The following is a 24952-nucleotide window of genomic DNA, read 5'->3' as shown; positions in this document are numbered from 1 at the left end:
TAGATTCTGTACAATTCTCCTCTGAAGGTGAACCAATTTAGACTTCCACCAAACTGAAAGACAGCATTTCCTGCCACCGTCACTAACGCTGGGCATGAACATCAGGATTTAAAGTATCAGTTCTTCCTCCTGGTTGGGCTCTATTCATAAACCAGAAGTTGGAACATGAAAGTTTTGCTTCAGAGAAGAAGGCATGTGGCCAATATGGCCTGGAGAAGGCAAAATCCAGGATGGTACAGTCAGAGCCCCAATTTAAGGAGAACCCAACTGAATCAGTTCCCTGTTTGTAAATTCCAGGAAACAGACAGTATGGGTTGCTGCCAGGATGCCTGTTTGGCCACATTGTCCTGGGCTGGAAGCCAGATCCCACTGGAGGTGAAGTATTTCATACTTCAGGTTCTCTACGAAACAGGAATGAAAACACATACGTTGTAGGTTTGGACAAAGAAATAAGTTAAAACTCCCTTAATATTAAGTTAATCACCGAAGCTTACATGTGATACAATGTAAAGTTCAGAAATAGGCAGAAGTAGGTAACGTCATTGGGAATACGCTTCTCTGACAGAGGAGTGAGAAGATGGACACAAAGTTCAGAAAATGGCAGCCTGGAGGGGAGTACGGGGGCGACGCTTGTCAGACTCGAGCTCCTCGCCAGTTACAGTCCAGCAGGCGCTCCTTACTCTCCAAACTCTAGAGAAGCCGTGTGCCCCCGTGCGTTATACCTCATGAGAAAGACTGAACGTCTCCTGAGAAACTTCAGGAGTGAAGAATGAGGCGAACATTTCAAATGTGTTAAGAAATATTAGTTTTATTTAACCAGTTTTCACAGCTGAATATTTATTCTATAAAAACTTTACAGATTGTACAGTTTATTATATATATAGTTCAAACTACGGAACGAAAAAGTAGGTCCCACAGATGCAAAAATACTGCACCAACCAATCCAGGGTAAAGGCAGATTTACACACTGTACAGCTCTCCACATGGCCGGGAGGTGGTCGGTTCTAAGTATAAACTTCCAAACTGTACAAAAATAAGGTTTTGATTTTATTTCATTCTTCATACATTCAATATGATTGCAAGCTCAGAAGCCTAACTAATAATAGGCGTCTGTAATCGGGAGTCAGTCCCCACTCCTGAAAGGAATGTGAATGTCTATTTACACAGGGCACTCTTGGACACCACACTGTACTCCGCATCGTGCGTAGACATGAGAGCAGAGACCAGGAACATGGAACATTGAATATAAGGTAGTTCTTTTTTTTTTTTCTTTTTAAAGGAGTTTCTGCATTTAATAGTGTGCCAAAAGAATTTTAACTTATTAAATAAAATATATTCTAAGTGAACCTAAAAATTACACTTTATAAACATAAAAATACTTTTTTTTTGGTGTAATACATCAATCGTATCTGCAGATAGAAAACCAAAACTGTATATAAAGTAGTATTTCTCACCCAGCAACAAGAAGCACTTATGTAGTTATTTTTTCAAAAGGGTCAGAAAAACTCTTTAAACTCCACTAAGACTAACTTATAACTTAGATATTCATACTCAAGCTATTCAGTGATTCACTAATACTGTAAAACAAGCTTTCTTCCGGAAAGACAGTGGTTTCTTGGTGTTAACTGGGGACTTATTAAAAAGGAAGAATCAATGGATTTTCCAGCACGAATCCTAAGCGTACTTTAGTTGAGGGGTATGTTCGTCAGCGGGTTTTTCATCAAAATACTTATTCTACTAGATAAGTTTTGCTTTTGACTCGGGACATTTAATCTCTGAGGTATCTGTACCTTTCTGGAGACAAAGGCATGTCTCAGATCTTTCTGTATCTCTGAATGGGGGAGGAGAGAGGAGGCTGGCTAATACCTCTTTAGATTCTGTGTTCTAGAAGGAAAAAATCAGGAAAACAAACATTATTCCAGACCTCTCTGCCACCCAAAACCAGCAAAACACACTTCGCTTCTTTTTTATACAGTACTAGCTAAAGATAACAAAAATTAGAGCTTTGAAGAGCAGTCTAGAGCTCACCATTATACTTTTATACTTGTGTGTATATGAAGTATAAAATAATGACGTTTGGACAAAGGAGTTTTATAGTTATTTATTTTAAAGTTACAGTACTTAAAAACTCCTTGATAATAAATAGCCTGGAAGTCGCAAGTCCTGCTTCCAAGCGTGCGCTGAGAGTGAACTTGCATCAGGCCGTGAGGAGGGAGGAGGGCAACCTGGCGCCACCGAAGTCTCGCTCTGCAGTTCCCGTGTCCCCAGCAGCCACCGCCCATCAGAACTCATCGATCTTCCGCTGCAGGTACTTGAGCATGGAGTCCATGCCCTGCGCCGAGCCCCAGATCTTCTTCAGCACCTCGCACTCCCGCTCGTTGGCCTGCTCCAGCTCCAGCTTCATGTTACAGCGCACGAGGGCCTTTGACTCTTCCAGCACCTGCAGCGGATGAGCAGCAGCGGGTTAGCAAGGACGCGTGTCCGCAAGCACCAGCCCACCTGTCCCCAGAGTCACGGAGGCAGTTATCCACCTTGAGGAATTCCCTGTTGAAATCAGGCTACAGACATTCCCTTACGACACTCGTCAGGCCTGAGATAGGGCTGTGCTGTGTATCGGGCGGATTCTCAACCGCTCAGCCGCTGAGCTCTCTAGGGAGAGCCGTGCTGCTTGCAGCCCAGCCTCCCTGCCCCTGCCCCGCCGAGACCGACTGACCGGGCCCGGGTCCCGTGCTGGGCACGGACTCTTGGGATGCTCTGTGCAAACTCTATGAACACCCGCCGAGGGGATTTTCTAACCAGGCTTTAATCTTAATGACAGGGAGAGTCTAGATGGGAGTCATGTCAGTTAATCCTCGGTACCATTCATCTTCTAATTTGCTAAATGCAATTCTGATACCGGACAGAATGTTATCCAGCACAGTTGTCAAACGGAAGCTTAATATCCACTGTGGGGGCCTGGTGGGGGGCAAACATAACTTATAGGAAAGAGCTTTGGAAACAGGAAAGAACTATACAGATGGTTCTGGTAGAGTTTTACAGGACACTGAGGAATCCGTCAATCTCTGAAATGTATTCCTTTCACTCAGGCCTCTGCAGCCTAGAGGACGAGGTGAGCCCGTCCAGAGTGGCGGCGCCAGGGTTAGCTCCGCTGCATTTCCCATGCAGGTGGCTGAGCCGGGAGCAGAGCAGGACGACGCCGGAAAAACCGCCACACGGGGGAGCTCTCTGGAAGAAAGGCCATGGCGGGGAGAAAGGTCATATATGTAAGAGAATGAATTCCACCTACAACTGGGTTACAGGAGGCAAGCTCCTTGATGCGGACCATGACTTCTTGGGTGAAGGTGCCAGGCCAAAACACCTGCGAGACCAGGCCTTTGCCGCACGCCTCTTGTGCTGTCAGCTTCCGTCCACTGAGCAACATTTCATTCGCCTGAAAGGAAGAAGAGTTGATATTGGTTTGAGATGCGAGGCGGAGGCAGGCAGCAAAGACCCGACCTGAAAATTCATCTAAAAAATTCAAATCGAGGACGGGTATGGGAAAGTGCAGGCCGCCCCGGGGACTCGCTGGGCTTCCTCCAGGCTTCCAGCTAATGGGCACGGTTCTGGAGCCTGTGCACGAAGAAGAAACCCAACAAGGCACAATCAGTTATGCAGATGAGAAGTAACATACTGACTGGGAATTAAAAAAAAAAAAAAAGTAATACAGAATCACAGGGGCAAAAGCAAGCAATCTCACTTAGAGAAGGTCTATTTGTTGTGAGCTTGAAGTTCCTGGCACGTCCCTCTCCAGCTGCAGCCTCCTTGCCAGCGGCAGCCATTCCCACATGCGAAGTCACTCAGTACCCAAAACAGTATCCTGGGAAACTGAGGCATCAGCAAAGCTAGACAATTTATAGTTTTAGGGATCCAAATCAGTCACAGAATTACTACTCAAGATTTTCTCTCTCAGAGGCCAATGGTGAGTTCTTCTCAATAAATACAGACAATGTTCGAAGGACAGTGACTATTTCTGCTCAAGTAGAACTCAGAAGGCCACATTTTACCACTTGGACATTAAAGTAAGAAACTATTCAACACCCGAAGGCATCCAAAATGAGCACTACTGTAGTCTCCTTAGAAGGGTCTGACTATAGTTACTTCAAATGAGTCAGTGGAGGAAATTAACACTTATTTTTATTCAAGAGAAAGTATATAATGCATGTGTGTGTATGTATATATATGGACCTGACTTTAACTTTGTCTTGGATTCCGTATCAGTTAAGGTCTCAACACTATGTGCACAGAGTTTAGCTCATTCAAATCACAGGCTCATAGATATCAAAATAGGGAGAAAACCCATATTACAAGGAAACTTTGTGCCGTTCTGAGGTGACAATTTCCTGTCTGCAGTCTATCTTGCTAACCTTCCCGAATACTCTGACGGTCATGGTGAAGACTTGATCATAATTTACTGCTACTGAGGTAAAGTACACTCTTAGAGGAGAACTCTTTTCTTAGAGGTAAACTAGAGGCAAACTAAAGCCTCCTATAAATGCATCGAGATGTTTACTGCACATGAAACGCACAGCGTGGACGACACCCAAAGAAGAAGAGCTGGCAAAGGAACTGTCTGCCTGACTTGCTGTCCTTTCAACACAGGCGAGGATGGAGAACAGCGTGAAGAGCTGCGTCCCCACAAGGACTAAAGTCCTTCACACTCATGATTTCTTTTGGCGCCAACGTGGACCTGTTACTTGTGTCAAGTCTTGGGCAAAGTCACAAATATTTGAAGAGATCAGAGATGTTCTATTTGAAATCCCCCGTACGAACATCCTCTTCTTAGTGAAAAAGAGGTCTAAAATAAACAAGCCGAAGTCAGAGGCCTGACTTCGCCTTACTAATAGCTGTTGAGATTGTTCTTAAGAGGAAGGACCTAACTGTGATGAGAGAGGGTGACAGGAGTGCTGCCAGAAGGGCCTGGTGGGAAGTGCTCTAGTTTTCCTAGTTTGTGCTTCTCTCACGCTTGACACACAGCAGGCCACACCACAAGGACATCATTTAAATGAAGATTAAGTATATTTTCAAGACCAGCTTGAACCACAGGGTCTTAGCTCGAGTTGTGGATGCGAACATGTGCCTGTGGAGAGTGTGGTGTGGCGAAGAGCAAGTCTCCACGTGTTCCCTCTCCAGCCCCTCTGTGGGCCTGTGCCCCCATCCTGTCACTTTTCTCAATGGTACTCTTGGCCCTCTGGAGGTAGAACAGAGCCCTACCATGGTTCCCTTCCTCCCTTCTCCCTTTCCATGATTCCCACATAGCTGTGCTAGCCAACTGGGCCATCGAGTAGTCTCCTGCCGCACGGTGACCCGTCATTGCCGCTACGCTGTCCTTTCAGAGCCGGGCTAACTCTGTGGCTGTAGTCCCTGGAGAGTCTTTCCCGACTTAGTCTTCTCTGCTCCTGATGGCTGGATGGGCAGGCCAACAAAGGACAAGTCAGAAGTGGACCTGGAAGTGGACCTGATCGTGGTCGTTAGTACTCATGTAAGTGCAGGCAGTGAGCTGGCTTAACTGACGGCAGTAATACCGTAAGATTAGTCAAATTGAACACACTCGGTTTGAATGAGCATGTTCTCATCTGTTCCATTTCCAGTAGTTTTTTAAAAAGATTTTACTTATTTGACAGAGAGAGGAGGAACACACGCCGGGGGAGTGGGAGAGAGAGAAGCAGGCTTCCTGCCGAGCAGGGAGCCTGATGCAGAGCTCGATCCCGGGACCCTGGGATCATGACCTGAGACGAAAGCAGATGCTTAGTGATGGAGCTACCCAGGCACCCCTATTTCCAGTAGTTTTAACATGAGAGGTTTCTAACTTGTACCCAAGAAACAGATTTGCAAAGATATGGTCATTGGAAATTTACAGGCTGCCCTTTTGTTCCAAGATGGTCAACCATTTTTAAAGTTATAGACGAGTGAGAAATGCCAGAGAAAAGAAGAGTTTTCTTTCAGCCCAAAAGACCACATTAAGAGGTGTGGTGAGGAAACCTGACTGGCTTGGGTGGGAGGGTTTGGGGAGAGAGCGCACACACAAGCAGAGGGAGGGGGAAGCAGACTCCCTGCTGAGGAAGAAGCCCAATGGGGGACTCAATTCCAAGATCCTGGCATTATGACCTGAGGCCCAAGGCAGATGCTGACCCTCTGACCCACGCAGGCGCCCCGGGTTGGGGAGCTCTGAACCTCATGAAGGCAGCATCTCCGCCACTTGTTCCCTCAGGTCAGGCTCTCAACTCCCAAACCTGGGGTAGCCCTGCCTCAGGCTGCCCCAACGGAAACTCATGCACACCAGAAGCTCCCCAAGGAGACTTGGCACCTGGGGCGTCACTTCCAATGAACGCTGTCACGGCATGCCTCCCCAGCAGCATTCACTTGCTTTCCGCAGACAGGTTTTAGTCCAGCGCTCTGCACTTTCTGAGTCAACTTTAACCTCTCTGCTCTTGTTTCAGGGCAGGGTTTCCCGGCCGGGCACCCAGCCCGCCTCCACGGTGACAGCCGGTCTCCGTGCAGCAGCGTGGGCCTGCAGGGAGGGGGAGGCGGGACACGGCACCCTGGGGGAGAAGAATAAGCAGGAACTGACGTGTTTTCAAGAGCTGCCCAGGGAGGGAAAGCAGCCGTTCGCCTCGTCATGGCTTCCCACTCTTCAGTGTTCTGAGGGCGATGGGCTCAGGGGCAGCTTCTGGCCCAAGGACTCCCATTTCAGGACGTCTTTGCCCCAGATGGGCTTGAATGTCCATTTGCCCCAGTCTGCTCCTCCCGGGTATCCGTGTCAACATCCGACCTCTCCTTGGACCGGTCACTTCAGCTCCCTCTAGAGGAAGGACTCAGGCTGCACAGAGAAGGCTTTCACTGACGGCAAGGAGTCTTCACTGCCGGAGGGGGGAGTGGCTGTCAGGGAGCAATCTGTTCCACGGTGAAAACTCAGAGTGAACTTGAAGTAATTTTCCTGGTAACGACTCTACCACCAGAACCAGGTAGCAGTACCTGCTACTGTGGTGCGGCGTGGTGCACACAAGACCCAGGACCCAGACGGGGCCCCACCTCTTCATCCGTGACACACGGAGCAGCACCCCGGGGTGGACACCCGGACACCTCGGCCCAGGAACGCTTGTTGCCCCGCGGCCAGGAGTGCCAGTCGCAGGGGCCTTCTGACGGCTCCTCGGTGCAGCCACATCCCACAGAGCAGGCTCTGAACGCAGCGGGGCCCACGTATGCCCCAGGGCTCCCTGTGGGCTCAGGGGGAGTCGTGCCAGGGCGTTACCACAGCTCACCCTTGCCCTTCGCCACTCCTACCTTCTCCCTGCCCCGCCACAGAGGCGGACTCTGTGTCCTGGGTGCCCAAATCCCTCTCAGCCTCTGCTTCTAGAGAAACTAACTTTGTCAGGGGTGGGAATGGGAGAGAAAGAGGTGATGAGATGGCTTTGGGAGCAAGATTGCTCCCTGGCTGGCTGGTAGAGAGCACCCCTCACAGGCTGGGGGGTGCCCCGAGCCCATGGCCCTGGTGGTGGTTCAAGTGCAAAACCCCTCAGGGATGAGGGCTCAGTAACTGCTATTTGCGCTGACGCGGGCAGAGGGGCTCCTGGGTAGCAAGAAGGCAGAGAGCACAGACCCAGACCCAGGACTTACTAGTGTGAGGAGCCCAGCCCTAGAAAGGTGAATCGCCCGCCAAGGAGGATCTGTTCTCTCTAACGTTAGCATCTTCTAGGACACCTTACAAGACCCAAACCGGAAAACTACCATCAACACAGTACTAGGAGTCAACCACAGACTGCCTGCAAAGTTTGCGGATTTTCCTAAGACAGTCCTTCCTCTGATCCTGAAGTGAGTCAGAGAGCCCTGCTTCTGCACGGCACTGTCAGCCCCCGTCCCTTCCAGTGTGGGGCAGCGCCTAGGTCTTCCAGTGAGTTCTCTGACCCATGGCACTTGGGCAGGGCCCTGCACAGTGTCTGCAGACCATGCCACAGCCCGGGCTTGTCTGGTGCTCCATCCGCACCAGACGGAGGTGATGCCCACAGGGCAGGACTCGCGTGGAGCGACGCCACGTGGCTCTCGCTGCAGCAGGTCAGGGGCCAACAACAGGGCCTGTTTCCGGGGACTCTGACCACTCAGTAAGGTGATGCCTGCCAGGCTTCTCTACTGTAAAGTTACTATTTTTCCCACCATAAATAATGCGAGGATGTAAATATCCATTTTCTCTTCATACTTTTACCTGCTAACTTTAAGATCTAGGCAGTTCTTGCCTGTAATGATTACCAGTGGCTAATCCTTCTCTTCTACATCTTTCCCTGGGAAGCATAGCTCCCCTCAATGTGTATGAAGAGGTGGGTACGAGGGGCCAAGGGGTGGACTGTGGTGGACATGGGGCTGTGCCACTGAGGTCTGTCCAAGGGAGGTCTTGCTGTCCCAGCTGCTGGGAGTGCTGTCAGCAGCCAGTCTTCAGCTCCTTTGGGGATCGCCCTCTGTTGCATAGAGGGCGCCCCATCCACGGTCACAGCACTCCTCCTGGGCAGCCCACACTTGGCGCTGAGGGACATAGAGGAAGCAGCCATTTTAGTCCACTATGGGACAACTGTGACAGGCCATACATGCTCCAGAGCTCTCCCCGTGGCCCGAGCTTTGGTGAGCCTGTCTTCCTGTCCAAGCCCCCTCGCGCTGCCATCCTGCCAACAGGTGAGGATTACTGACTATTTCTCCACCATGACAAACTCTTGGGAAGACCCTAACCCCAGACACCACCTACTTCATGGAGTAAGAAATGCAATCTGTGTAACTGCTTGAAAAAAATCAAAAGCTGCACACACACACTCTTACTATGGATGGATTAAACAGTTAAAAAAAAAAAAAAAAAAAGCTCCACAGTGAGATGGGAAGAGTTCTCTTATCCTAACCAAATTAAGCTCCTTCATTGCTTTCTCTTAAGAGTGCTGCTCTTAGGTTATTAGGTCAACGACCTTTTGATGGCACACTCTGTTGTTTGAGTTACAAACTGGGTATTTACTAATAATGGATATCAGTGTCAATTACACAGAGAGAGACTGCTTGCTGAGTAAGGTCCTTCTCTAGGAAATGATGCAACCCAGTGTCAATAAATGTTCTACGAACCAAAATATGAAAACCTCTTATGATTTCATGACTTGAAAATACAAGTTGATGAAGAGAACTGAACTACAAGAGCATCTGAAAGGAAGGTCCCCACAAAATGACAATGACCAAACTGCATTTCTTCAGGAAGTTTTCTAGAGTAATTAAAAAAAAAACAATAGAGGTACTCACAGACGCTCCTCCCATAATCTTGGGAAACATAACGGTGGAACAGCCATCTGGACTCTGTCCGAAGGTAGTATAGGGTGTTTGAAACCAAGCCTTTTCATTGGCCCAAACCACATCACAAAGAGGCAATATGGAGGCTCCTAGTCCAATGGCTGGGCCATTTACTGCTACAATTATAGGCTTCTTAAACTGAATGAAAGTATTCACGAAGTTTCTAAAATAAAAAAATAAATGGGAAATTACTCAAAACATTGTGTATTTGAGCAACAGAAAAATCTACTATTACAGATACACCATACCAAGAGGTAAGCTCTATAAATATCAGTGTAAGCGGAGATTCCTTGAAGGCCTTCTCCTAGAAGCGAGCTATGGTCTTATTTACTGTATGCTGTAAAGTCCCGACGATATCCTGGATGCTACGCGACAGCGGCTACAGGACCTGCGTGAAGACTACGGGTCCAGTCAGAGGATGGATCTGCAGCTGGTCTTGGGGTCTAGGACATTTTTTCTCCACAACTTTTCTTCCCTTTAAGACATAAGAAGCCCGAAAAGCACTGTGGGCTTCCGATGACTAATCTAGAAGCTTTCTCAAAGAAAACCTGGCACAGGGCCTACCAAGACTGCCTGGTGTTGTGCAAAGACTAGGAGGCTGGAGTTATGACCCATGGGGTCAGGGTCTGGACTTGGTATGTGATTTCAGACAACTTGGAAACACCAGAGATTTCCTGAGTTTGTCCAGATTTAGATGGAAAGACTTGGGGGTATAGAAACAAGAAACTTCCAGGCTGGTTTAAGACTGGAGACCCAAGGAAGCACAGCAAGCAGCAGAGACAGCGCATGCTTATCCCACTGTGCGCTGTGGATGATGAATACAGCAGGACTGCAAAGGAGAGCAAGACTGGGGTAGGGCAGCCTTCACAGAGGATGTGGATTTCCAAACCGAGCCAGCGTGATTTCTGGATATGTTTTAGGATCAGATCAGGAAAGTAGCTGCTTTTCAATTCAGGGTTAGTGCCGCACCGTCCTGGGAATGCGCATCTTCTCCTACCACTGGAGTCTAATTTTGTGTTTGGAGATGGCTGCTTGTTGGATTTAACATGGTGAGGAAAAAGACAAGCACGCACCAAAAAAACCCAGAAGATAATTCCTTGAAGGCCGTCGGAGTTCTAGCTCAGAATCCCAGAATTCTAAACTGGAACCCCATCTTTAGTTCCAGAAGGAACAATCTGGTTGCTCGCTACAACTCAGCAATTTCAAAGCCACAGCAAATCTCTTTAGATGATCTCTGGAAATCCTGGCTTAACATCTTAAGTGGTCTCCCCATCTCCCCAGACAGGGACACGAGGGATCATATATTTTTTGCAGGGGGCAGGTTAGGGAGGCCTGGGGCGTGTGTGCGTGCATGTGCAAAGAACAGAAGAGAGGATACATGGCAGAACTGGGGAGCTTGCAGGCTGAGCTCCTCGGAGGATTCTCCAAGGAGCCCTGTAGCCTGTGCAGACCTCAGCCCGGCCCCCAAGGTCCCCCAAGGTTCCTGGGATCTTTACATTGAGTAAGAACTGACTCCTTCAAATGAATGAGCTGCACAAGGACTTTCTAAATGAGAGCCTGAGGCGTTGTTAGAAACATCATACTGCGTTTTAATGATACAAAGGGAGCCAGACCACCTTTTAAATAGGTTCTTGAAATAATGTAGACAATTTACACTAAGCTGCTTCGCTTGTGCCACCTTTTGAGGATTTGGGGGGTCAATGACATGATGGAAATATATTTTCTATGCTCAGTTACTGATGACTCCTGAAAAGGTCTCCATGAGGCAGAGCAGATGTTTTCAAAATCTGTCCCCGGGTGCCCTGGAGTCACGTGCTTTCATCTGCCTCATGGGAAGAGGGGCCCGGGAGGAACCAGGCTAGTGCTAACAGCATCTGGATCCGTGACTGGGATGGCAGAACAATATGAAAGAAATGAGCAAATCTTGCAGTAAGAGAATGACTTTATAGAGAAACGGTCAAAGGAATCAGTCACTCCACAAGGGAAGTGTTCCTTCGCATGTTATAGGTTTGTATAAAAGAAAAAAAAAAGTTTTTAAAGTAGATACTGCAAAATCAAAGCCCGGAGAATTGTTTGAAGCTGACTCCTCACCTGCATCACAAGTTAATTTTATTTTTGCCTAGAATAATAGCTTCACCTGAAACCAGTGGCCGCTTCTGGGAGGGGTAGGGATTCACTGGCTTGCTCACAAAGATCATCTTCCCCTTTCAGAGGACACAGCCAAACATTCAGCTACGTAAGCTCTGAGATGTCAGCTAGGAGCCTGGCCTATAGAAAAATTTCTTTTTTTTAAAAACAACAACAAACTTCATAGAAATGCTTTTTTTGTTTAGTAGAAACTTTGCAGAGCCACAAAGGCTTGGCCACGCTGTGACCAGAGACAGGGAGGTGGGGGCTGCCTTTGGGCCCTGGGACGCTGCTCAGGAGCCTGGCCTTCAAGGAGGGCCAGCCCGTGGCTTTTAGGGGAGGAAAGCAAGTCTATTTTAAAACTTCAAATCAAAGCGCATGGGTGCAACACATTGAATTTAAATTTTAGCTCTCTGGGAACTGTGTGTGAGCGGAGCTATAATAAAGGCTGTGGTGGGTATGGCAGGGAAGGGGAGAGGTTTATTTGTCATAAAATCAGTTTAAAAAGATTTCTAATTAAACAAAAGCAAACTTCTAACCACTCTTCTAACCACTCTTCTGAAGAATGTTCATTACTTCATGGACATCACCAAAAAAGAAAATCACCTAAGAACAATAGTAGGAATTGTCCGGAGGAAAACGAGGCCAGAGGGTCTGCAATTTCAATGGCTAGTTCACGGCCAGTTTTCAGGGAGTTCTCCCCTCACTCTGAATGTCTGGCCAGGACTGAACGGGGAGAGGTCAGGTGCTCCTCAGCTTCACTGTCTCCCTCATCTCTGCTCCTCTCACTCGGCGGGGAAGAAGATGCCTGCCTCCTGCGGCGGGGAGGCTCCCAGGCCTTCAGACACTAAGCGGCAGCGACTGGCTCTCACAGACCTCAAAAGCTTAATGTTATAAATGGATTTACAAGTCTTTTTGTTTTTATCCCTAATGAGCTGAATGTTTTTCTTACAACAAATCTGCAAACTGGTTATGACCAGCAGTCCTGGTAATGGAATTAGCTGTAGCAGACACTTGATAATCAGACTCAAACCTCATCTTCCTATTTCCCACTTTTGATAGGGGAAACGTGCTATAGTGACGTTCTTTGCCCCCAAGTTTTAAGAAAGTCCAGAGAAGACACACAGAAACAACAAATAGACAGCTTTATGTGTAAAGCAGATCTTACACATATAAAAATTAATTTAAATGCAAATGAGCAAGAGCAAAGGTTAAGTGAATCTGGTATAACTTATTATTTTCATATCTTGCCAGAGTACATGAAGAAAAATTCACACTGATAAAAAATATATTCATTTAAAGTAGAACAAGTGGGTTTCCCGAAAGCAGGATTTGGCTTTTTTGTAGAAAAGCTATTTTGTAGGGGGCGAGGAGAGTGACAGGGGAGAGGGAGGGTCTGGACAAGTAACAGGAGTGGGTAGCTAACCGAAATAAACACCCAAAGTCACCTAAAGTTTCCACAAATGCGGTCTCTCCATCCATCTTTCCTCTGTGGTTTCTAACACCAACAATGCAAGCCTCAGCCACTGCCGAGGGTAATTCAACTTGGGAGGAGTAGGCTGGCCTAGGGTTGAGCCACAGAAATTTAGGAGTGGAGCTTAGGGGAGCATCTCCAGGGAGAAAGGAGCCAGAATGCAGAAGGCACTGGCAGACGAATCTGATTCTTATAGCAGAGCTTGCCCAAATCAACAGTGCTGTGTGTAAAGTCATATGAGCTTATGGAAAACCTACAAAGTCACCGCCTGAGGCACAACAGTTTGTATTTAAAAAGTGAAAATTAAACCTACGAATTTCATCCCGAAAGGATGGGATGGGTTAACAATCAGGAATATCTACACATTGTCTTAGAAGTACTGACTGTCAAGTGATTGTGTGTATTGATCAAGCACTTTAATTTGAAATGGAGTAATAAGATGGTCTTATCCAGTAAACTACAAGCTTGAGATTATTTAGGTGACCAGAGATGATATTTAATTAAAACAGATTGTAAAATTTCAAGCTATTTTTGAAAAAAACAAAAAAAACCCCCCAAAACCCAAAAAAACCCAAAAACAAACCCAAAAAAACCCCCCCCAAAAAACCCAAAAAAACCAATGATCATATAACCTAAAAAGTGGTAATGTTTAAAAAGACAAAAGAACCCGATATGCGTGCATATGTCTGTAAACAGTGATAAAACATATTCATTTTAAAAACTGTTAAAAAAGGCCAAGGCAATGGCCTGAAACTCCAAGGTATGGGGTTCCAGTACTCCTCTGACGGGCTGATTAGGGCAGCAACTCATCCGAATCACCATGGGAAATATATCAGAGAGAAGCCCTGCCCCACTCTGCGCCCACCAAGGCACAGCTTCCACTAGTTGGGGACCATCCACCTTTAAGGATGGTCTGGGGGACCAGGAAGCCCTGTGTCCCCAAGGTCAAGGCATAGGGTCTCAGCCATGCAGAGCCCAATAACCATCCAATGAAGTTCAACTTCAACTTCCCAGGTATGTGGGGATTTGGAGAAGATCCAATCAAGTTTACTTTGCACAGCTGTGCATCTAAGTTCCTGTCCTTCGGTACCTCATCGAGGCAAACACACACAAAGGGTTCTTAGGGGTCACTCCGGGATATGTCATTTTCGGGAGGTGGGAAGGGCAGTGCAATGGTCTTCCGGTTGGTGACTGGGTTTCATTCACTTCAAATAAAATCAATTTCTGGGGGTGCCTGGGTGGCTCAGTGGGTTAAGCCGCTGCCTTTGGCTCAGGTCATGATCTCAGGGTCCTGGGATCGAGTCCCGCATCGGGCTCTCTGCTCAGCGAGGAGCCTGCTTCCTCCTCTCTCTCTCTGCCTACTTGTGATCTCTCTCTGTCAAATAAATAAATAAAATCTTAAAAAAAAAATCAATTTCTGAATAATCAGATATTTTTAAATTATACTTAACAGTGATTAGCACGAGAAGGGAGGATTATGGAAAGAGAATATGTACCTGGGTATGCTTACAGCAGAGTTAGGTGATTCTAGGGAAGCTTTTCGCAATGTTATAATACAGCAGTGGAAATTCCCCTTTTTTCAGGTTCCCCTTTTCTCACAGAAAAAATGGAAATCTCTAAAGTCACATTGTTAAATGGAAAGGGCAAGTTGCAAGAGAACACACAGTATAATTCCATTTATTTAACAGAACTAAAAGTCTATATTAGCTCTAATATGTATGGAATGCATATTTGACAGTGTTTAGAAAAAGGCTGGGAAGACATAAATGAACGGTGGGTCCCTGGGGGAGGGGAGAACGTGAGAGAAAGGGAACTCTTACTTTTCACTCCACATGATCGAGTTTTATGGGCAGCTGGAACTTGGGATGAACTTGAACAAGAATGTGTATGACTTGAACTAAAACAAACTTTCATGTGCTATTATGGAATCAGCTTGTCATAAAGCCTAGCCAATTTCTTTCAGAGTGAAGCAAATGATAAGTTATTATGTGAAAAAGAATGCATCTTTATTTAAGAGCTGAAGACAGGGCGCGCTCATAGTACAAATAATGGAAACTCTGGCTATATGCTATTGTACACGCTAATGATTAGAACATTCCCTGAGTGCTCACTGGGTTTGAGCCAGCCTTGAAATCAGTTATTTGCTCAAGGCAAGTAGTAATTTATGCCAGACCCACAGAAAAGACAGATGATTTAATTAATTTTGATACTAGTGTCTCTCAGTGGAGGAGGCATGCATTTTACTCACAAGCCTTGTGGAGCCTGTTCCACCGGGATGGGGATGCTCTGAGCAAGACACTCAAACCAACCGTTAAAAAAACACCGTTTGGGCATACCTGATAGCTTCCGCCATTTTAGTGCTTTCTCTTTTCCTGTCATCTGTTAAACGCCGGATAAAATAAATAAAGTCGAGACCGCAACAGAAGACGCTGCCCACCGCGCTGAGCAGCACGAGTTTGCTATCGTCGGCGGCAGCTGTGCTGAGGGCACTCTGGACTTCTTTCATGACCTGGAAGTCACCAGAAGATACAGTGGCAAAGAGGATTTCTGATATGGAATCCGAAAAGCATTTGTTCCTGGACCTTCTGGACCCAGAGAAAGTACAGTCTAAACCTGATACTGTTTCCCTAGATCTATCACAGTTTAAAATAATTCACAAACTTCTTTTCTGTAAGAAGAGACTGGGAATGTGGGATGGGGTAAGTTACAGGACTAATTATGAGGAGAGTATAACTAGAAAGACACTCAAATCCGAGTTACCTAGTATTCTAGTCGTTGGGACTCTTCAGCAGATGAGGCACTTTACACAGGATATCCACTTGGCATTTCTACAGTTTGGACAGCAGGTGGCACATTCAACCAGTTGAAAGAAACTAGGATTCCCTACTTTTTTTTTTTTTTTTTTTCCCCTTTAACACCAGCCTACTACGCTTGGGACAGAAACCCCGGAAGTTTGGTGCATATAAGCACATTAGCACGGAGGCATTTTAGAAGGGCACAAGAGCACTGAAAATGAGCTCTAGGAGACATTTATAAATAACCAATGAAGGGACTTGCAGTTTAAAGATGTCCCGGGGACCAGCCCTGAAACGGTCTGTAATGAGACCCTGGCCAGACATACACATTTCTTGTCTGGAAATGAAGCTGCTCACAAGTGGAAAACAACTACCAGAATGTAGAATTTTAAGAAGGCACAGCAGGAGTTCCAATAATTCCCATCTTAGACGGTTTCGTGTTTCTGAACCCATCTCCCGGGACCCCTGAAAGCCAGCTTTGCCAGGTACTCCCGGCAACGTGCACGAGCCCAAGTCCCTGGAGCGGGAACCACGTTCCACGAGCATCGATGGTGACACCCTCCGAAGGGCCTGGGACCCCGGCTGTTTTAACCTTGTCTGAACAAAACCAAACAGAACAGCCCCACTCTGCAGCAAGGGGGCGAACCCCACGCGCGCGCGGCCCAGTGGCACTCGCAGGGGCTGCACGCAGGTGCAGTGGGGTCCGGAGCAAGACCGCCCCGCCTCACCCCTGCTTCCTATCGTCCAGTGGGGGGCTGTGCAATGGTCCAGAAGGCGAGTTACAAAGGGCACAACGAGCACCGAGACGGCAAAGCAGGCCCCAGATACAGGGGCGTGGAGAAACATGAAGCACAAGTCAGCCCGAGGAGCGTCTCTCACCTCTGGGTTTAGTGAGTTATTCTCTGATGACTTTGTTGACAACAAGATGTGGGTGAAGCCATCCTGCTTCCTGACGACAATATCTCTGTATCTGTAGGCACTTTCTGTTTGCCTCACACTGAAACGCAACCGCTTGTCAAAAGGCTGGTCTCTTCTGTCGTCAATAAACTTCCTTTTCCCGGCTGTCACTCCTGTAACAGATGTCTGTATGCTGGTTGTTCCGTTGGCTGTTAACGCATCCATAAACGGGGACGAACCTGCCAAGAGTTTGAAATCACAGTGGTCTGTGATGTCCAGCTACGAAGTCCCTCCCCGCTGTCGTCTCTGAATCGGGTAAAAGCGCCCATTATGAACCCATGACTTAATGTAGTAAAAGCAAAGCTGTTAAAAAGTCTACTTCTATTTTGTATTTTTAAAAGATTTTATTTATTCATTTGAGAGAGATATAGAGATAGGACGAGAGAGAGAGAGCTTGCACAAGTTGGGGGTAGAGGCAGAGGGAGAGGGAGAAGCAGGCTTTCTGCTGAGCAGGCAGCCCAACGCAGGGCTCGATCCTAGGACTCCAGTACGACCTGAGCCGAAGGCAGACGCTTAACGACTGAGCCACCCAGGTACCCCTAAAAAGTTTGCTTTTAAAGGCATTTGCTTTCCTTCAAAGTCTGACAAGCAAATCACCCTCTTGCTTATCTTGCCTAAAAAATAAAGAAAGAAAGTACTTGCTGAAAAGAAGCTATGAAACTTGAGACCTCTCAAGAATGGGATTAAAAAAGAATGGGTCTCATGAAGAGTCCCCTGTTCCAAGCTTGAGAAGTTGAAGGAAAAAAGGAAATTGGTTCAAGAAAACATTATTTGAGCCAAAGCTATCTGCCCTTCAGTTGACATTTCTTTTTCTGAATGCAGGACTGATGTGTCCAGATATGTGACCACCTGTTTCTGCTGGTCCATGGGTGGTGAGGCTGTGGCCACCACGGCAGAGCCTCCACCTCCACTCCGTGTGGGGGCACTCGGCCTTTCAGGAGTTCTTTCTTCTGATGCCCTGGGATGTGACGGCTCTCTGCGCACCCGTCCCAGGTCCACATTTTCAAACAGGCTTCTAAGTACAATTTCAAAACAATTCTCTTTCCTGCCTCATACACTGTTCTGCTTATTTTCCCTCCTATGTCAGTTCCTCAGCATCAAAGTGGACGCTGTGTCTGAAACATATGGTCTCCTGAACTTAGTATTTCTTAAACTAAAGGCAAGAGATTCATTTAATGCTCTCCTAGAATTATCAGGTTACGTCAGAGTAAGAATTCAAGTATTAATAAATAATTACAGTCCTATTCATACGAACTGTCTGAATATTATCTCACCTGGTGATCAATATATAGAGCCTTCGGATAGGAGAAGAAAGGGAAAGAAATGGAAGAAAACTGGATCAAACTTTACTAACAACATTCGCAGAGGTTCTTGGAGGGGAGAACAGGAATGACCAGGTCAGAAATATTTCCTCTACAATGAAAGAAGATAAGCCAAGGCCACCAGAAAAGACTCAGGAATGGACATCGGGAGAAGTCAAATATCTCCTTGGTAAAACAACAGGACTTTCAATTGGTAGAAAACTTCAGAGGTTTTTAAAAAAAAAATTCAATTTTTTAAAATTTTGAAGAGGCTATATAATATGTGCATATATATGGTTCAAGAATCTACAAATGCAAGAAGATCTATGTAAGAGGCCTCCCACTAACCCTGCTCTCCATCTGCCCAAGACCCCCACGCTCCAGTTAGCTAGAAAAACCCGTGTCTGGTTTCCTAGTATCCTTCCATATTGATGTATACACAAGCAAGCAAGAATAAAAAGATTTCCAACCCCCTTCAAAAAACACAAGTGGTAGTTCACTGACATAGTATTTTGTCCTATCCTGCTTTTATTATTTGACAGTATCTTAGAACTTGTCTTAGTGGGTCAGTTTCCTTGTTCTTTTCTAAGGCTGTGTACCAGTCTGCTGAACGGATGTTCTAAAATCCACTTTACCGATCCATACTGCAGGACATGCTAACATTACCTTGGCCGCCCTCATTCCAATGCTGGCAAGTATTTCCAATTGAAAGAGCATTTGATAAGCTGCTGTTACCAGGAACACAGGGTGTCCTAAATCTTTCTTAGGAGGCTAGCAAGGATCCTTTTTAACTTTCAACCTGTCCTCCATCAGAACCTTCCCGATCTGTGTTCTCTCTGTTCACCATCCTCAACACACTCCACTGTAGCCAGAGGCAACAGGGCCAGATAACTTCTTGAGTAAACAGGGAAATGGCTCACAGATGACCCTGAAACCATTAAGCCTGGGTGCCCAGGAGATGGGGCACCACAGCGGAGTCTCATGTAGCCAGAAGCTTCATTTTATCCACAGATATTATTTAGGTGTAGATGCTCCAGAGATCAGAGTGGGGGCTGGAGAAGTCGGGTGGAGATGGGTCCTTGGGGGCTGGCGCCCAGAAGTGATGGCTGAATCGAGAAGCAGGAGCTCCAAACAGGAAGCATGAGGAGCGAGCCTGCTGCTGAGCCACGTGCAGGACCAGGAGGCAGTGGGGAAGCAGGAAGGCAGTGAGAGGCTCCCCTCAAAGGAAGGGGAAGCTGCTGTGGCCATAAGGACGTGTCGTAGTAGCATATGCCCCAGTGAGGTGGAGGAGAAATGAGAAGGGGCAGTGGGAGGGGAGGTTAGAAGCCATTAATAAACTCGGGCAAGCAGTGTCACTGCAGTGCTAAGGGTAAGGGTAAAAAAGCCAGGCTGCAGGATACAATGAAAGACAGATAAAAGTTCTTAAATAAGAAAGCATACATATTCAAGTCACAAATCCGTTATCATGCTGTTTTAAGGAGCGCAGAGCTACAATGGCCAGATGAGAAGATGTGGACTGGAGGCCTGGACTGCAGACAACCATGACTTCCCTGCCTGAACAGAGCCCACAGGGGAGCAGTCCCGGGCAGAGGCGCAAGGTGGAGGCTGCCTGACTCAGAGGTGAAGGGTGATGTGACAAAAGCAAAATGAGTGGGGACGGGCTGGAGGCTGCGGTGTGCCCAGGAGGAGGGGTTCTTGGACATGACACAGGCCAGCGAGCTTGGAACAACAGGTGAGAGTGTCCGGGATCTTGAACAGTTACTAACCCCGAACTGAATTAATGGGCACACACATTAATCAGAACACAGTGAGAAGGACCCAGCAACGCAGGGGAAGGGCTGGGGGGCTGCATTCCGCCAGGACAAAGCCTGCTGATTTTGGACTGGCCCCTTGCCCCCTCAACTGCTCCTGCTTTCCTCAGTCTCTTTTCTTTCTCTGTTTAAAAGGCACACATTCCTTAACTCTAGAGGCAGATTTCTTGGTGTCTTCTTTCCACAGAAGCGGGATTTCCAAGCTATGGGATCCATGTTGCCTTCATATGCTTCACAAAAAGCGCATTCTTTTCTTTGAGGCAACAGGTTCTTCGGAGCTATCCGTGGTTCTGCAAATGTGGAAATGGACTGGTGCTGGCTCATGCTGACCAAGATTATTGGACTTGGCCTTCATCTCCCTGTTCAAACTGCCCTGACTCACTGGTGCCATTATAGTCCCTGCTGATTTCAGGCCCTGCGATCTTGCCAGGGCCTCAACTACCACACTCACCCCAGCAGGACTCCTGCGACCCTCAGTTATCTCCCTCTGAGGCGTGTGACATCTTACTGTGCCCTTTGTGGGTAGAGAAGTGTTCACAGCAGGACTGAGTCTCCAGATCAGACTGCCAGCATTAGCTGGGTCCTGACAGCCACTCCCCTCCCCCCGTTGTCATTTGTGTCCCCTAGCCCCTCACTCATGACAACCCACCCATGGCAGTCGTTCAGTCATTCCGGGTTTGTGCTCACCTCAAAGCCTTTGTACTTGCTCCTCCCTCTGCCTAGAATGTCCTTCCCTAGAGCCTCCAATGGCTGGTTCCTCCTGCTCACCTGGACAGCCGCAGATGAGCCTCTGTGGAGCGCCCCTCTGATGTGGGCTCCTCCCGGCACCAATCATGTCACCTCGTCTGTTCTCCTCACAGCCCTCCTCACCAAAGGAATGTCTTCCTCAGCTGATGTTTTATTCCTGGTGTCGATGTTGTTGCCGTACTCCACTGAGCTCCGTGACAGCAGGGTCCCTGTCTGTCTCATTTGCTAATGTACCCTCAGAGCTTGGAACACTCAATATTCACTGAAGAAATGAAGGGAAGGGCCCTTCAGGTCTCATCAGCCCAGCTCCCTCCATGCAGGGATGAGAAGCTAAGTGGCCTGCCCAGCGTCACACGGCTGATCACCTGGTGCCAATCTGGGGACAGTAAGCAGTACACTCTAGGGCAGAATCAACTGCTAATGACCAACCTAAAAGGTAAACACTGAGATTTCGAAAAAAATATCCTCCACAAGGAAAACTGTGGGAAAATTTACTGTGACTCCCTAGACCAACAGCTCTGAAGACAAAGAGGGAGCAAATGTTCTCAGTGAGCAGCGGACGGCTCCTTCAGGACCTGGGTTCAGAGACCACTAACTGCCTTCCTAGGATTTATTTGTTCCAGCAGGGAACAAACCCATTTCAGTGCCTCTCCTAATAAATGGTATTCCTTTTTTTTTTTTTTTTTTTTTTTTTTTAAGATTTTATTTATTTATCTGTCAGAGAGAAAAACACAGCAAGAGAGGGAGCACAAGCAGGGAGAGGGAGAAGCAGGCCTCCTGCTGAGCAAGAAGCCAGATGTGGGGCCGGATCCCAGGACGCTGGGATCATGACCTGAGCTAAAGGCAGACACTTAACAACTGAGCAGCCCAGGCACCCCTAAATGGTATTCTTTTAACATGTTTGCGCTCAAAAGAATCCCTGCAAACATGTGTTTGTTAATCTGTTAGAATTCACTGCTTCAAAAATCATGTCTCTAAAAACGAAATGTGCCTCCTGCTTCCAAACGTAAGAAACAGCAGCCATTTCCTTACTTGCCAGCAAGAAGTAGAAAACTGAAAAAACAAACAAAAAACACCCCCCCCCCCCAAACAAAACAACAACAACAACAACAAAAAACCCCACCCAATAACTGTTTCAGACACTGGACAACAGGCAGGGCAGAGGCCTGTTTCCAGCATGAAGGGGACGGAGCACGGTGAGTCCAACAATGTCCCAGGCTTTCTGCCTGGAGGCCATTTCCACACTGTAGGTGCAGGCAAGGGACACTGAGAGCAGCCTAGCAAAAGTCCTAAAATCAGGAAGAGCCCAGGAGGCTCTAATTAGTGGGGTGGGGTACTGAAAAGGAGGGAGCCACACAGAAAGCTCCAGAACTGCCTAGGAGATCCCCTCGAGTCTTTCCTGAACACCAATCTGAGTATGCACGAGGCGAAACGCCACAAGATTTGGCAGACAACAACTTTCGAGGAAAAAATTACCTATAAACCATATAATTGCCAGAGTGCACACGGGGCTGGGAGCCGGCACCAGCCAGGGTGGGAGAGACTTTACTGAACAGCCGGGGCGCTGGGTTGAGACCCCGGAACAGGCACATACTATTAGTAGAACTCATCCAGCTCCAGAACAAAGGATACTCTGGAACTACACTAACAACCCTTAAAAATAAGCATTGAAAGGATCAAACTGATTTGCAAGTAAGAACTGGCTGTCAGAACAAAACTATTTTGTTTTATTTTAAAAGATTTTATTTATTTATTTGACAGGGAGAAAGAATGGGCACACAAGCAGGAGGAGTGGGAGAAGGAGGAGGAGACATGCCGCTGAGCAGGAGCCCTATGTGGGGCTCAATTCCAGGACCCCAAGATTATGACCTGAGTTGAAAGCAGATGCTTAAAGACTGAGCCACCCAGGCACTCCCAAAACTAAGTTTCAAAAGCATAAAAACCAGGACCAAAATATAAATGTCCCAACATTTAGGAGCCAAATAATTAGACATAAAAACAAGCAGAAAAATCGGATCTATGCTCGAGATCAAATGAATTTAATAGAAAGAGATCTATAACTGAGGGGTGAGTGAGTAACAGAAAAGGACATCTCCTAAACTTTTATAAATTCACCTCAGTGATAAATCAGCTCAAGTGTGCTCAAGAATTTAAAAGACAACATGAACACAGGAATTTCATTAGTATGTGAGACACCACCTTGAGACCCACCGCCAGATTCCATCCAGAATGAAGCACAGAGAAAAAAGAAAAACCAGAGTGGAACCCAGGTGCCCTGAAGGATGACAGCAAACAATCCAGCATATGTAAAATCGGAGGCCAAGAAACAGGGTGTGCACGTGTGTAAAAAAATGTGCAGAAATAATGGCTAAAAGTTTTCCCTATCTGATGAATACCAGAAGCTTACAGACCCAAGAAGCTTAATATCCATCAGGATAAGCACAAGGAAAACAAACGTAAGGTACATCATAACGTGTAAAAGCTAATGATAAAGAGAAAATCTTCAAAGTAGAGAAAGAGAGAAAAAGACCTAACAGGCAGAGTAACATAACAACCACCGCAAGTTTATCTGTGAAAGCGGAGCCGACAGTGGAAAAGGCACAGCATCTTCAAGTGCAGGAAATAGGGGCGCCTGCGTGATCAGCGGAATAAGCATCTGCCTGGCTCAGGTCATGGTCTCGGGGTCCTGGGATGGAGTCCCACGTTAGAATCCTTGCTCAGGGGGCGCCTGAGTGGCTCAGTAGGTTAAGGCCTCTGCCTTCGGCTCAGGTCATGATCCCAGGGTGCTGGGATCAAGCCCAGCATTGGGCTCTCTGTTCCGCAGGGAGCCTGCTTCCCTCTCTCTCTGCCTGCCTCTCTGCTTACTTGTGATCTCTCTCTGTCAAATAAATAAATAAATAAAATATTTAAAAAAAAAAAAAAAAAAAAGAATCCTTGCTCAGCAGGGAGTCTGCTTCTCCTTCACCCCCTGCCTCTCCCCACCGCTCATGCGCTTTCTCTTTCAAATAGAACCAAGTGCAGGAAGTAAAAAATAAGCATATAGCACACATGTAGCATATTCTGTCCTTCAGAAATGAAAGAGAAATAAAAACTCTTCCAGGCAAAAGTGGAGAAAATTGGTAGCCAGGAGACCTGCACTACAAGAAATGGTAAAGGAAGTTTTCCAAAGCAAAACAGAGCGCAGGCAGAAGCTTGGACACACACGGAAGAATGTGGAACACCAGAAGTGGTAAACACACAGGTAAAAGTAAACCCACACAGACCGCAGGTTACATTTAATAAATGAGAGTAGGAGGCGACAACTGGCCTCCTCACAAACCACACCCACCTAACCAGAATGAGTAAAAACCACTCTGTGTGCACTACGTAAATATAGTGTCCTCAAGAAATGGACAACTCTCTGGAAAAATATGAATTCTCAAGACTGATCTCGGATGCAACAGAAACAAGGAGAAAGAATAACTGAGTAAAGATAAAAGAAAGAACAACGCTGGAAAGTGCTTTGGTGCTGGGCATGGTAGGAGCCATGGAGTACAGAGGAAAGTGGCTTCAAAGCTCGGAGGAGAGGAAATCTACCAAATTCATTTCATGAAGAGAATTTAACTCTGATGTCAGGGCTGGACACTGATGACACAAAACAAAACCACATGTCAATTTTACTTTAACCACATGCCCATTTTACTAACACCAAATATTGTAAAGCAATCTATCTTTTCTTGAGTTTAATTTTAACAGACTTCCAGCTGCAACCTCGGTAGCTAAGATTTGGCTGGAAGACAAGCTAAGACATCTCTGAAGAGAACGGTGAGTGATGCGCACCTTGCTAATTGTATATATTTAGAGCTATTCAGGGCATGGCTTTAGTGCAGAAGATGACCAATTAGAATTAACCTACGTCTAGTTCCTGTGATGACAATCTTACGGCACGAAAGAGAAAGAGAAGTCGGTATGGATCATTCAGTAAGTGGTGATGAAAAACCAGGCAATTTAAACTGTCGATTTATGTCTTTACTCAAAATAAAACACAGACACACAGAACAGATGAGCACAGAAAAATTCATTTGAGGGAATAAAAAACACCAAAACACAAAAAACTGATCTCACAAATAAAAAATGAGACCATCTTTTCTACCTACAGATTAGGGAAATTTTTTTTTTTAAAGATTTTATTTATTTGAGATAGAGAGCGCGTGCACAGGAGAGAGCATGAACAGGAGCGGGGTGCGGGGGCAGAGGGAGGGGAGAGAGAAGCTCCCCGTGGAGCAGGGAGTCCAATGTGGGACTCAATCCCAGGACCCTGGGATCATGAACTGAGCTGAAGACAGATGCTCAACTGAATGAGCCACCCAGGCACCCTAGGAGACCTTTTTAAATATGGCAGTTAGATCAGGA

At 46.7% G+C, this 24952-nt stretch overlaps 1 protein-coding gene across 3 annotated transcripts in view; it reads right to left on the bottom strand.

Annotated features, from left to right (window-relative positions):
* Positions 1 to 788: 788 nt before the first annotated feature.
* CDYL (chromodomain Y like) overlaps positions 789 to 24952 on the bottom strand; it is a 243814-nt gene continuing 219650 nt past the window's right edge. For all 3 annotated transcript variants that reach the window (XM_059179156.1, XM_059179158.1, XM_059179157.1), the window contains 5 exons: positions 16624 to 16880; positions 15286 to 15458; positions 9301 to 9511; positions 3287 to 3430; positions 789 to 2440 (listed from right to left, as the gene is read on the bottom strand). In XM_059179156.1, the coding sequence (XP_059035139.1) occupies positions 2282 to 2440; positions 3287 to 3430; positions 9301 to 9511; positions 15286 to 15458; positions 16624 to 16880 (944 nt within the window). In that variant the 3' untranslated portion in view covers positions 789 to 2281. The remainder of the gene's footprint in view (positions 2441 to 3286; positions 3431 to 9300; positions 9512 to 15285; positions 15459 to 16623; positions 16881 to 24952) is intronic.

This window comes from Mustela lutreola, chromosome 6 (genome assembly GCF_030435805.1).
Source record: "Mustela lutreola isolate mMusLut2 chromosome 6, mMusLut2.pri, whole genome shotgun sequence".
Taxonomy (NCBI): domain Eukaryota; kingdom Metazoa; phylum Chordata; class Mammalia; order Carnivora; family Mustelidae; genus Mustela; species Mustela lutreola.
The sequence above is the reverse complement of the archived record's forward strand: the minus strand, read 5'-3'. Positions and strand labels throughout refer to the sequence as shown.